This window comes from Poeciliopsis prolifica, unplaced genomic scaffold (genome assembly GCF_027474105.1).
Source record: "Poeciliopsis prolifica strain line A6 unplaced genomic scaffold, Auburn_PproV2 SCAFFOLD002, whole genome shotgun sequence".
Taxonomy (NCBI): domain Eukaryota; kingdom Metazoa; phylum Chordata; class Actinopteri; order Cyprinodontiformes; family Poeciliidae; genus Poeciliopsis; species Poeciliopsis prolifica.
The window spans coordinates 22,595,342-22,608,595 of NW_026562377.1; the positions used below are offsets into that span (position 1 = coordinate 22,595,342).

At 41.4% G+C, this 13,254-nt stretch overlaps 1 protein-coding gene across 1 annotated transcript in view; it reads right to left on the reverse strand.

Moving 5' to 3' along the window:
- sh3rf1 (SH3 domain containing ring finger 1) overlaps positions 1-13,254 on the reverse strand; it is a 41,261-nt gene that overhangs the window by 7,493 nt on the left and 20,514 nt on the right. The window contains exons 3-8 of the mRNA XM_055054503.1: positions 9,706-9,981; positions 9,066-9,161; positions 6,934-7,239; positions 3,069-3,179; positions 1,057-1,184; positions 140-310 (exon numbers count right to left, since the gene is read on the reverse strand). Coding sequence (XP_054910478.1) covers positions 140-310; positions 1,057-1,184; positions 3,069-3,179; positions 6,934-7,239; positions 9,066-9,161; positions 9,706-9,981 — 1,088 coding nt within the window. The remainder of the gene's footprint in view (positions 1-139; positions 311-1,056; positions 1,185-3,068; positions 3,180-6,933; positions 7,240-9,065; positions 9,162-9,705; positions 9,982-13,254) is intronic.

A 13,254-nucleotide genomic window follows, 5' to 3' on the forward strand; every position in this document is an offset into this window, starting at 1 on the left:
AACAATATAGTTCACAAAAGCATCAAATACATAACCTCAAAATAAAGTAGGAGTTAATATTAAAGAATGATTGTGCAGGCATGCTGCTGTAAAGCTAAGCGTGAGTGTGCAGCATGCTGACACCGACTCAGCGACTAACCTGCTGACTGGGCTCATGTAGTTTCCAGGGAAGACTCCAATCTTTCCAGTGTGCATCGAGGTGCCCTTGAACCAGCCGTCCTGACAGCGTTCCAGCACTAAAAACATCTCTCCTTTCCTCAGCTCCAGCTCATCTTCCTTACGTGGGGTGTATGGGAACATGGCCACATAGCTGGATCAAACAACAAACCGATAACGCAGCTTTCAAAACCACGGCAATAAAATCCCTACACTGCTCAGAAATAAAAGCGAGATTGTGTGCGTTTGATTCCCTGTCAGCCCAGCTGGACAGCTGTCCGCACCTCGGCCGAGTCCCTCCGGCACAGACTTTGCTCTCTGACCCAGAAGAAAGTCAGCACAAAAAGGACTATGATAGAGTAACACAAAACAGTGCATGAATGTGGAGGAAGTGAAAGAAAATAAAAATGTATCAGGCATACTACGTGTTAGACAAAAATCTAACAAAATACACTAAAATTTGTGGTGGTAGTGGGACAAAAATGTGAAAAAGTTACAAGGTATATAAATATATAAATGCCCATCGACCAACATGTATGCACTGGGAGATCCAGATGACCACAGGAGAAGCTGGCAGGAGAGGAGCAAACACTCATCAGGTGTGTGGGTTGACTGGGGAGAGTAATGAGGGGAAAGGTGAGCGGGTCAAAAGTCAGAGGTGAGAGAAAGGATCTCCCTGAGGGACCCTGAAAACCTTCAGTGACAGGTTTTGACCTTTTCACCGACACACAAGCTCCGTCTGCAGGCCCACACCGACAGCTGAGAGGAGGGTGGTCACACAAAGATTTCCCTCCACCAACTAGGACGGCGCATTCAGTCTGAACCACCGCAGCACAAGCAGCATGTTGATGGAGACCTTAAAATCTGTGTTGGGAGTGTTTGTTTTCCTGTTTTACTTACACTGTAGGTCTTTGTCTGCCACTTTGGTCACTTATGCTGGGGGAGGGTCTCTGTCCGGCAGCGAGGGAATACGCCGCTCCGCTAACCGGGGACTGAGGAGGAGGAGGAGGTGGCGGCGGAAGAGTATCCTGTGAGAGAGAAAATAGGAAAACCATATTAGTGGTTAGACGGGATCAGTGTTCAATTACAATTTCACAACAATTCATTACTTATCTCCTCTTGTTATGACGCACAAACTCCAAAGCAAGAAGTAAGACGAACCTCAGTAACAAAGCCATATAAGCGGAGAAACCAGTTTATTTATTAGCAACGAGAGAAGGAGATTGAAAGACGACAGGTCACTTGGGTTATTCCCTTGGGTTTGCCCACACCAAGGGAGCATGGTGTGGCAGACACGCACTCTTATCCCTGACTTTCTCTGGGAAAGGAGAATCTCCTGTTCTGCTTGTTTTCTTGCTGCTAGGAGACCACATGGCTAGATCTTAAATCCACTGCAGCGTTTAATTGGGTCCATATGAAATGAGAAACATGTCGGTGAGCACACTTTAGAGCAACCACCAGAACCAACCCACGAGTGGACTCGCGCTCTTCAGAAGATCTTCGACTGCGAACGTTTAAGCACTGCGAGGAAAACACAAAATCCCCGCAAAAACAAATACCAAAAACCCCCCAAAATAAGGGAGCTGAAATGATGCTCTTCTACTCAGAAGTTCCTTGAGTCGAACACTGGCAGCAGCGAGCAGCAGAGTAATAGCTTCCATGACAGGCTGGGGGAGGAGAGTGGCGCTCAGACAGCCCTGCGGTGTGTGCGAGCCTACGTGTGCACGCCAGCGTCGATCTGCTCCACGGTTCACTGCCGAGGCTTGAGCTGAAGTAATTAGGTTGCCTGCAGCCTGGAGAAATCATGTGTACAAAAACATCATGTAGGTTTCCCAAGTGACGCGGAGAGCTCAACCTTTTGTGTACAACATTCCTGCTCATTCAGTGACTCCGCATACCAGAGCGGACGCACAGAAAGACAGGAAGTGTACGTGCTGTTTTCAGCAACCTGCAGGACGTCTTAATGAAACTTTTAAGGCTTTGTGGACTATCAAAAAAATCTCTAGGAAAGAGTTGTTTATTTTAAAAGCACATTTTTATGGACATTTTAACATGCTCAACCATCTACAATGCCTTGTAAAGTATTCACACCCATTAACCTTTGGCTTTTTGTTACATTCCAAGCACAAAGTCTAATGTGCTTTATGTGACAGACCAACACAAAGCAGAGCATAATTGTAAAAAAAACTTACATGGTTTTCAGTATTTTTTTTATTTTTTATCAAAATGTAACAAAGTGTGGTGTGGGTTCATATTCACAGCCCTGAGTAAACTCAATTCAGCGTTGGGTCGCCATCACATTTTCAGTCTGATATTTTTGCCCATTCCTCTTTTTAAATCTCATTAAGCTCCAACAGAGAAATGTAATTACATTAAATGGAAAAAATAAAAGATTTATATGTGCGGTTTAAAAACTGGGTTTTTGCCACTATGAGTCCTGTGGCATGCAGTCACAGCAACCAAGAGATCTAAAAATGTCATAGCTGTAATAATAATAATTTTTATTATTATCACAATAGTACCACAAAATATTGCAGTAAGTCTATAATCGGTCACCCATCAATTCAACCAAGTCTCTGTTCCTTTGCATTCAGGCATTCTTACAGGATTATCCCTGCATATAGCCCTGACATGACCCTTACTGGTTCTGCAAATGCAAAAAAAAAACATTCCCACATCACCATGCTGCCACCACCAAGTTCCTCCCACAGATTTGAAATCAGGTTTTTTACAGTTCATCGTCATTTACTGATGAAATGAAAGATTGGTTGCATTGGATTTTATTTTAGGACATCAAAGTGCACCTGAGACAGGGCTGGGCGATGTGGCTTAAATAAAATCGCTAATTCTTTTATGCCAAATTCAATTTCTGATTTTTAATAGCGATTCCAGCTCTTCCATGTTCGACCTACCAGAGCGATGGAGGTGTAGCTCGTCTCTGAAGGAAATGTGAAGACCGTTGCTGTGGTAACCGGACTGCTAGGGGGTGGGGTCACTATTAGTCCTGTTGTGCAAATATGTACCTGTCAAAGCAAAGAGAAATGTTAACTATTTAATATACTCTCTTCTCATCCAATAAGAAACTGAACATCCTCCAGTGAACACATTATTGTAACCAATTATCTGATTAATTAGACATACAAATCAATTACACTCTGACCATTAACGCTGTCTCATTACTGGAAGAGTTACAGTGTGTGCCAGAATTTCATTAAAAGAAAAAAAAATCCCTCTCCTGTCACATTGTGTAAATGACCCACTGAGCAACACAGAACACATGTGGCTTTGTGTCCAAGCTCGGACCACGACGCTCGCCACGTTGTCCGATTGGTCAAAAGGAGTCAGGTGATCACACACGAGGGTATTTCATTGGGCATGTTATTAGCGGGCAGAGGAAGGGGGGCTTTCCCGGTCGGTCATCCACCCGAGTCACTGTGGTGTCCTGGTAACAAGGCAACACTGTTGGGACACACAATATGCCCCTGTAGCTCGGTGACTCTGCATGGCTGGCTGATCCAGACAGATCCGCCTCCTAAAGGTGAGCCTCTCTGGGAGCGGGACGCACCCGTGCGCTCACAGGCGCTTTGGAGAACCAGCTCGTTAAGGCTTCTAGAAAAAGGAGATTTCTAGAATCCTCTGGGAATCTTGGGCTTAGCTTTGTAATTTTATTTATTTATTTATTTATTTATTGTCTGTTTTGTTTATTTTTTGATGGAAAGGTGACAAGTGCATGCAAAGGGAAAGAGACTGGGCATACAGAGGCACAACAGTTTTTGTGATGTGATTCCCCTCCTCCCAATAAAACAGTCGTTTGCTTAAAAATCTGTTGTGTTGTCAGCGGGGAAGATCGCTTCACAGCCGCAATCAGGTTCTCTAGGAGCCTTTATGGCTGAAACTCTCTTACATAATAAATTAGAAATGCCCCAATCATGCTATGGATTAATGATTATCTTTGAGACTTGGGACTGCTGATTACCATTTTGACCAGATCGAATTTGTTGTTTTAAGGAAACCAAATACATTGCAGGTATAGATAGTAGCTTCAAATCAAAGCAAAAACGAAGAAGTTATTATATTAGATCAGATTTTGATTAGGGGTGCACAATAAATCGGCATGAACATCGGTATCGGTTGATATTAGTCAATGGTCCAATGAATAAAACTAAGATGATTTTAACAACCGATATTTTTTTCCAGCTTGTTTGTTTCTGGAAAGTTAAGGGAAGAGGTTGGTCATGTGTTTGGTCATTTGACAGCGATAGTGCTGCAGAAAAGGATTGTGGGGAGTTTATCTGAAGCAGAGAAGCAAAAGTGAATCAGCAGTGTGATCATTTTTGTTCAAAGTCTCTGATTGGCCCAAATTTTCGATGCACAAATTTTTATGAACTCAAAATTGAGTGCCTCAAGTTCAACGAATACAATCATACGGATTCTAGTTTTTATGCACTAAATGAAAGATGAAAGTTTTTTTTTGTTTGTTTTATAATAGGCGCACTGATCACTAATCAGAGGCAAACGAGATAAATGGATGATCGATTGGTGCATCGATTTGTTACAGAAACAACAACATGCTCAGGAAAAGATCCTCCGGAGAGAATCTTTTGCTGTAGAGGAGCACTTTGTTTGTCTCACAGAAAACTCAGGATCATTGAACAGTAGACGTTAACAGGAGGTTATGATGCAGAGATCTACAGAAAGTCTAAATGCAACAAAGCGAATATGTTCCAGAGAAAAAAGCAGACAAAAACACAGGCAGTAATAAAAAAGAAAAAATGAGTTGACTGACAACTCAAAGTCGATGAAAGTAGGACATTCGTGTGGCAAGAGAGTCGTCTGTGTTTCATATTATTCACAAACCAAACCCGTCTTATTTTTTTTAATGCCAGTCATTGCTGAATATAAATAATGCTGTAAGAGAAGACAAAGCGGTGACAACGCTAGTGAGATTTTGTCTGGAAAAACAAATGATGAATTCATGCCGCATATTAAAGGAGGCCTATTTGCAAAACGGTCTTGGACTCTTTGTGCTCAGCCACTTGGGCAGTTTAAAGTGACATCAAAGTGATTGTTTAGTTTATCTCTACACGTCTGTTTTTCTGGCTTTAAACCACCGAATCGAGATTCAACTTCCAGCAAGTAGAAACCACAGAGCAGCTTTGAGCTGCTCTTATGTCAGGATTGGTCCGGAAACCTTGAGGGCTAAGCTGGAGTCATTTCTGTGGATGAGTCAAGCCACATATAGACGACTTTAAGTTCCTAAAATCAATAATAGTTTGCTTGGTACAAAGAGAGAAAGGGACGTTTGTCTTCATGTTCACAGGAGGAAAGTGGAGCTTTGGGGAAAAATAAGGTTGGGAAAATAAGAGCAGCTAAGTCGAGAGTCTTGCTTGAATGCTAGATCCTATATAAAGCCCATATTGTTGGAGTTAACTGAACTAGTTCAGATAATCAGTTTACACCAGATTAAAATAGTATGAAAAAAAACCTGTATTCATGTCAGAGTTTTGTATTTTGAGAGAAATCCCTGGCTTTTTAGTTATTTGATTAAAATTATTTTCCTCCAATAATCAAAACGTTGTACTTTTTATCAAATAAATATTACATTAACCGCACTCTATTTGTATCTAACACAAATGTTAGATACAATAAAGTATCTAACATTTGTATGATAATGAAAGAATGATGAAAAACACCTAGATAAGACATCCATAAACAAAACTTATGAAAAGTGCTCATTTATCATCACCAACATTAAAATCAGTCTGAAGATAAAAACTGAAGAAACTGATTTAAAAAGTTAATTCCTGTAGTACTTTGCAGTAGTTGCATTTTTTTTTACTCGTGTGTTGCATGAAAACAGGAATAGATTGCTTTGCCAGCCGTATAATAAATGCTTCGACAGGTGACTGAACAAGTAATTGACTGGTCTTGGGTTTTGCCTCGTCATTAATGGCTGATGGTGGATCTCAAACGCTGACTAGTTGGGAACTGGCTGAGACGGAGCTGATTAGAGGTTGGCGCCAAAACCGACTGACACACACACCACACCCACAGGATGCTAACAGACGGAAGCCAGGCGCTACTTTATTTTGCTTAAATGCACCAATAAAAAAATAAATAAATAAAAAATAATAAACTTTAAGAGGCGGTATTTTCCAGGCATTTTATGGCACAATCCAGTAACTATGTTAACTTTAATTGTTATAAAAATATGACGTGTAAGAAATTCGGCTTTATAGGGTAACATCTTGAAATTGGGCCGCTGTCTCTTAAAGAAACTTCTGCTCTTGCTAAATTTCCACTCCCAGGAAGTCATCACAACATGGCTCATCTTTTAACCCTTTAATAGTGATTTAACCAGGTTTGCACTGAGCAGTAGCTCCTATAACAAGCTCAGCAGATGTGTAGTTCCACCAGGTGTTTGCTAATTGCTGCTGGCTAGTCTGAAGGAGCTGAGTGGGGAAGTTATGGAGAGAGGGCTGCACTGTGAGGTGGAAGCTCGAAGGCAGCTCGCCCAGACGTTTTTCACAAAAAATGGTTGCTACAGGAAATTGATGAATTTCTCAAACATGAAAGAAAGAAGCAAGGTAACACTTCAGGTGTGTTTTTGTTGAGGCAATAATATCGTAACATGATGTAAAGTCATTTTTACACAATACTGCCCCTTTAATAGAATTGTGAAGACGAGAACTCACTGCCCAAACTAACAAGTCAGAAACTAACAAAAGGCAGAAAAAAAAAACGTTCCTCCATGCATCTCCCAGCTGACCATCCTACCTGTGAAGGTGCGCTGCAGGAAAGCCCCCCGCTGATCTCTCCGATCCGGGCGGCTGCGGTGGGGTTGCTGGAGCTGATGAGGACCGGGCCGCTAATCTCCATGGAGTGGCGCTGTGGCGGAGGAGCGAGCATGGGTTTGTGGGACATGGTGAGAGAAGTGAAGGAATGTCGTTTCTTGGTGTTCTTCTTCTCCCCCGGCCGCTGGGCGCCATTGCTCTGGGGTCCCAGAGAGGCCCCTTCAATGGACTCTCCACTGGAGTCGGATGGCTTGTCCAACTCTATGAGCTGGCGGGCTGCAGAGTTGAACTATGGGAGAATATAAGAGGCAGGGATGGGTGTGGGGGTGGCAACAAAGAGAAAATCACTAAAATTGTTTTGAACTCTGACCCTGTCCTGCAGCTGATTGGTCTATATTTTCTTATATATTTTAGCTCTTAAAGTAACTCCATACAGATCAAAGATTTACCGAAACTGTGGATGTGCACAACAAGTTGGATCTCTGGTGAAGCATTAACGACCTTCATCTTAATGGTGTCTCAACATCTACTTCATCAACATATTATCAGAAATACTGCTGCTTCTACAAGCAGGACCAACTTTATCTTAAGGAAGCTTATTGGTCTCAGCCAGCTGCTAAACTGCAGGTTTTGAAACTCTTTAGGCAGCATAACGTGCGAGTGAAAGACGAAGGTAAAAATCAAAGCAGCAGTTTTGGTTAATCACAGGGTGCTTTGAACTTGCCATCATCTCTTGCCCCAAGGAGTTCTTTTTACTGAAAAACCTAAGTGCTTCAGAGCAATCCGGTGAGGAGTCTGCCTGGGTTAATCACTGAAATGTCAAGACATTAAAAGGCAGACAAGAACCAAATCATACAATAAATCAACTTCAGATGAAAACAAATGGCCCAGAGGAAAGGAAAAACGCAATGACCTAAATATTTCTTATACATGCTGAACTTTCATTGTTTGAAAATATACAGAATGAGCCATTCTCAATTCTGTCCCTCGCAATATTAACAATGAATACAATGACAATTAAACCAGAGGAGGAAGGCATTTATATTGTAAAATACTCCCAGGCTAAAATAACATGAAACATATTTTGCTAATATTTATTTTTCCTGAATATAAAGAAAAGATTGCTTCTGGCCAGTAAACCAAAGCTCCAGCATTTTCTGTCTTGGTAGTTTCAGTCATTTCATACTAAAACATAAATGAATAAAGCTGTGTTTTATGTTTAGCACCCACCATGTATAGCTGAAGAGGAATCTGACCAACAAATGATGGAAACAGGGAGAAACACAACATTACGGGAGATTAATATAAAGACCCATGATGTTATCGGCACCAAGATCAGTATCAGCCAATATTAGTCATTTTTTAACATCCAATAAATAAAACTGGACCAATATTAGCAGCTGATTTTTGTTTCCCTCTTGTTTAAGTTTATTTCTGAAGGGATGCTTTATGTGGTTTGGTCATGTGACAGTGAGTGAAGTAGCAAAGGATTATGGTGAGTTTAATGCAGAGAATAAGTGGTGAAGTCAGCGGTGTGGTCATTTTTTCAAAGTGACAAAAAGGTAGTGAAATATATATTGCCACCTTCCTAAAACAATAGCCCAAGTCATTTTTTGTCAAAAGATGAAGTAGGCATGCAAAAAAAAACCCTATCTTTAAAAAAATTACTTGGACCATTATTTTAGGAAAGTGATGATATGTGATACATAAAATGTTGATAAATATCACCAATTGGCCATAACAGCAATAGTACATTTTTATATTGATGCATTCATGGGTAAAATGAATTTAAAATGATTCACACATGAAATTTGAACTTTTCTTTGAATAATTACCAACATAATTAAATAAAAAATACAAAGGAATAAAATCATACGCAGTAGCAAAGTACAGAAACAAAATCCCATAGAGGTTAAGAGAAATGACCCCGACAAGGCGAGACACTGACCGTTTCTAAGAGTAAAAGATCTTTACACAGAAAACACTTGTGTTTAATAAACTTAAAGAAATAACAACAAAAAATAATAAAATTAGACCATAATCAAATCAAAATCCCAGACATCTGACTGTGATGCGAGGCAGAGTTTCATCACAAGAGTGAAGTTACAGCCTTACCTCCACGTATGAGATGGGAAAAATTCCAATTTTATCTCCCAGCATTCCCTCGGCCCAGTTTTCATCAACTCTGCGGATCACGGTCAGGATATCATCCTAGAATAACACAACAGAGAGGGAAAAAATGTAAATAAAGGTTGGTATCTAACGCAGAGCGTTGCTCAACCTTAGGGAGTGAACTTCAGAGCAGAAATAATGAGGAGGAGAAGAGTTTTTGGGGTTTGTGAAACAAAACATACCCTGGGACTAAAAACAGCTCATCAGATGAGACACTTGCCGAGCTTGTTTCTGGCGTTGCTCATGTGGCATATAAATTGATGACAGAATCCAAAACAATCAACTTATGACCCAGCAGCTGGATAAACAAAGCAGCTTAATTACTGTAGTTAAGCGATGCCTCGCTCCATACGCCATTCATTCTCTCCAGCCTAATTACAGCTGCTCATCAAGAGGCCCAGCTTAAAATCCAAAGCGTTGCTGTGGGTGTTTCATTTAAAACGCCTGACGTTCTGACACGCACATAACTCCAGAAAATGAAGGCCTACAAGGCAGAAGCGTCACAGTAATGAGAGGTATTTTGGTTTTACTGCGCTGGCTATGTGGCAGGAGAACGGCTGCTGAACGTCTGCGGCGTTCTCACCTTACAGAAGGGCAGGCAGTCCTTGTCGGCCTCTTTGTCTTTCAGCTCGAAGTCGTAAAGAGCTTTGCACTGAGGTGGCGGCTGCGGCAGAGGCTTGATGACCTGGACAAAGTTGGTGGGGAAGAAGCCGTGGATTCCGCCCATCTCGCCGTGGTACCAGTTCTCATCCACTTGCCGGCGGAGGATGATGATGTCGCCCTTGCTGAATTTAAGGTCTCCCGGTTCCTTGCCGTCATAGTTGTACAGCGCTTTGGCACAGGGAAGCTGGGGCATTGCCTGAAACGGCAAAGAGATTTGGCGAATCAATTTTTAGCTTGATTGAAGAATCAGATTTTTTTTCAAAACACTTAGTGCTACTAAGTCTCACTGTTCAGTGCAGTTACAGAGTAATGAATCATCAACGTTAATGACTGTCGGCATCTGTGAGGGGGTTTATATAGCTAGAGGAAGCACAGACATGTGAGCAATTTAAAGGCAACTATATGTTCCACTAAATGGAGACATGACTGCAGTTTACTTAAGCTGCAAGAGAGCGAGCAAGAGCAAGTCTTCACAGATAACAGGAAGACCGACCGGAGAAAGAAGTTGCTCAGTTTCATCTGGCTGAGCTTTTAACCTCTGCCCGTTACAGAACGAGCACAGACAACTTTTCAGAAATCTCTAATTTTACCACGGAATACATGCAGATTGCAGCTGTAGCAATGTCACTTACATTAAACTCAATACTCATTTAACTCTTTTCAATGTTTAGGTATTAGTTGAACCCTTCCCTCTAGGTCACACATGACATCAAGGTCTAAAAGACATTTTCAGTGCTGTTCTTATGTCTTAGATGTATGATGTGACATTGGTATCGGAAATCAGTCGAAGAGTCAAAAACCAGTATCGGATTACATTGGTCAGAAAATGTTTTATACGCACACAGATGGATGCACTTTGCTCCAGTGAAAGCAAAGTGCATCGGGAAACCGATTCAACTTGTTTATTTTTTATTTCATTTTATTATTTCTCCACATTTATCTGTAATATTTGTCACAAAAAGCCCTTATTTTTTATGTATGTACAAATAAAAAGCCTGCACAATCAGAAAGACCTCTATAACAAGTTTGAATTGGTATGATTATTATTAAATTTGATCTGTTTACGTTTTAATAATATTAACATAATCTACACAAATGTGTGAAGCTCTGGCAGATAACACATGGACACACCAGCTCTCCTAAAGGCTGAAGTAACTAATCAGAGCATCTCTGCAACAGTATGAGCTTGGCTGATTCTGTAACCTCTGACTGGGAGCTCGAAAGTACGCAGAGCTCTGTGCGTTTTAATAAGCAGAGGAAGGTTTTGTATCCAGGCCTGCAAGCCTGCAGTCCTGAAAGGCTCATTCAGGGAATGACAACCCAGGGAAAGAGGAAACGCTAGTGAGGATAGTGAAGCATCAATGTTCTCTATTCAGTGAGAGGGTCCATGAGAAAGGCTTCGGTCCAAAACAACCCCCACACTACCGACCCCGCTGCTGTTGGTCACAGTCCGCAGTGATCAGAATCCCAAACACCTTCAGTCGATTTGATCTGAACTCCAAAGCCAAAGTAGAAAAATTACAGTTGGACGACAGAAAGAGACCCAAAGTGCGCACTGACAGTCCGAAACAGAGCCAGACACGGAGGGGTTAACGCGGAGTTTGGAGTGGGCTCTGCAGTCTTGTTAAAGACTAATGAACCGTTTAAAGGCTCAGAGGAGAATAAAAGTACAGAATGAGCTGTGATGGTGAACCAGGGTGACATTACCCTGCTGCAGAGAATCACACAGTCTGAAGCACAGAGCCAATCACACTGCGGCTCTGCTGCCGGTCCGGCCTGTGGAGAAGACGGGGAGGCGAGGGGTACGCTGCGGCCCCTTGGACACTGCACTGGTGCTGGGCCTCTCTGCTTTTTCAGAGGGAAAAAACAAGGCTTTTGAAAGTGAAAGCTTTGACATTTTTGTTTCAAATGACAAAACAGGTTCAGGTTAAATCCAATTACATGGTAAATATGAAATGCTTGTTCTCATGAAACAGCGACATTTGTAATCGCTTGTGTGTACAACGAGGCCCAATAAAGCCCGTGTCCAAAGTCAGCCGTGTTATGGAATTTATTCCTGTGACTGCAGCCAATAAATAATCTACTGACAAACATAACAGTTTGAATTATCCGGTTAAAAGTATAATTGTTTTGTGTTTTTATTATTTCTTACTCAAGCCTTGTAGTCAGCATATTTATTGGCACTTTGTGCTATTCTCAGACCTTTACTGCCCATTTCTAAGCTGAGTTTGGGTCCTGCTGTCTGGAGTCATAAAAGAGGTGTTGTCAGCAGAGCTAAATTTCCATGTTTCACTTGGCTAGATGCAGTGAGAGTAACAGGGAGGGGAGGAAAAAAAAAATCAGGAGACTGTCTGTAGGGGGCTCTGGATGAACGAGTTAGTGAGGGGCGAAATACGGCTAAAACTGGGGCTGGAAGATAGCTCAGGGGGGTGGCTAATATCCGGTGTGCGTCCACAGAGACAATGTTGTTGTTTCCAGAATCAGGCTGCATAAAGAAGTGTGCAGATGCAGAGCAAAGGAGGCTGTGCTCGAGGAGAAAACACACCAAAGTGAGCCAATATCACAGGAATGTCCTAAAAACATCTCAAACACACACATTACGTAAACACACAAGCATATGCCGATAGCTCAAGCTATTACTGCTATTAGACCGTCTCCAAAGACAGGACGAGACTCGAAGAGAGCACATCTCGTGATGAATCTCCCTCGATTTTATGCTCCAATAAAAACAGAGCAACTACAGAACAATTCAGCACCAGGACGATTATTTTTTATTCCTCCGTCTTCGCCCATGGTTTGAAAAATGAGTGGAGAGACTACCATAGTGATTACAGGATCATACGCCACTGTAAGACTGTTGTTACTTAACAAGAATACACACAGCCAACTTCAAGTGACTTACAACCTCTTTAAAGATTTATAATACACGATTATCCACAACAGCAATAACCCACTTTGGCCTAAGAAAACAAAAAGGCAATGTACAGGCCACAAGAGGCTTATGTTTCTTTAAAACTAATATGTTAAACCAATCCACAGGCCACAATAGTACACTGCGGAACAAAAAAACCATCGCTGTTGTCATGTCAATTGAGCTTTCTCCACCACAAAAGATGGTGGAGGAAGCTTTCATCTAATGTTTCCATCGTAACCTTAGATGGAAAGTAGGATGTGGAAAAACAGAGATCATTTGAGAAATATTTGAAAAAAGTAGTGAGACCAGAATCTGTCAAAGCTTCAGACCTGCTAGTCAGATCTCAACAATCCCTGTTTTTGTGAACCCATCATAACTAAAGGTTACCAGGTCACTGTTTCATTATTTTTAACATTCAACCTTTCTGCAATTGAAAATATAGGATTTAGAAATATTTCATTTATTTGTTTGGGGCAATGAATGTTAATTAACAGATTTGAAATTGGCTATTTGTCATTTGTTGTCCCTGAACAACGAGTAATTTATCTGACTAAA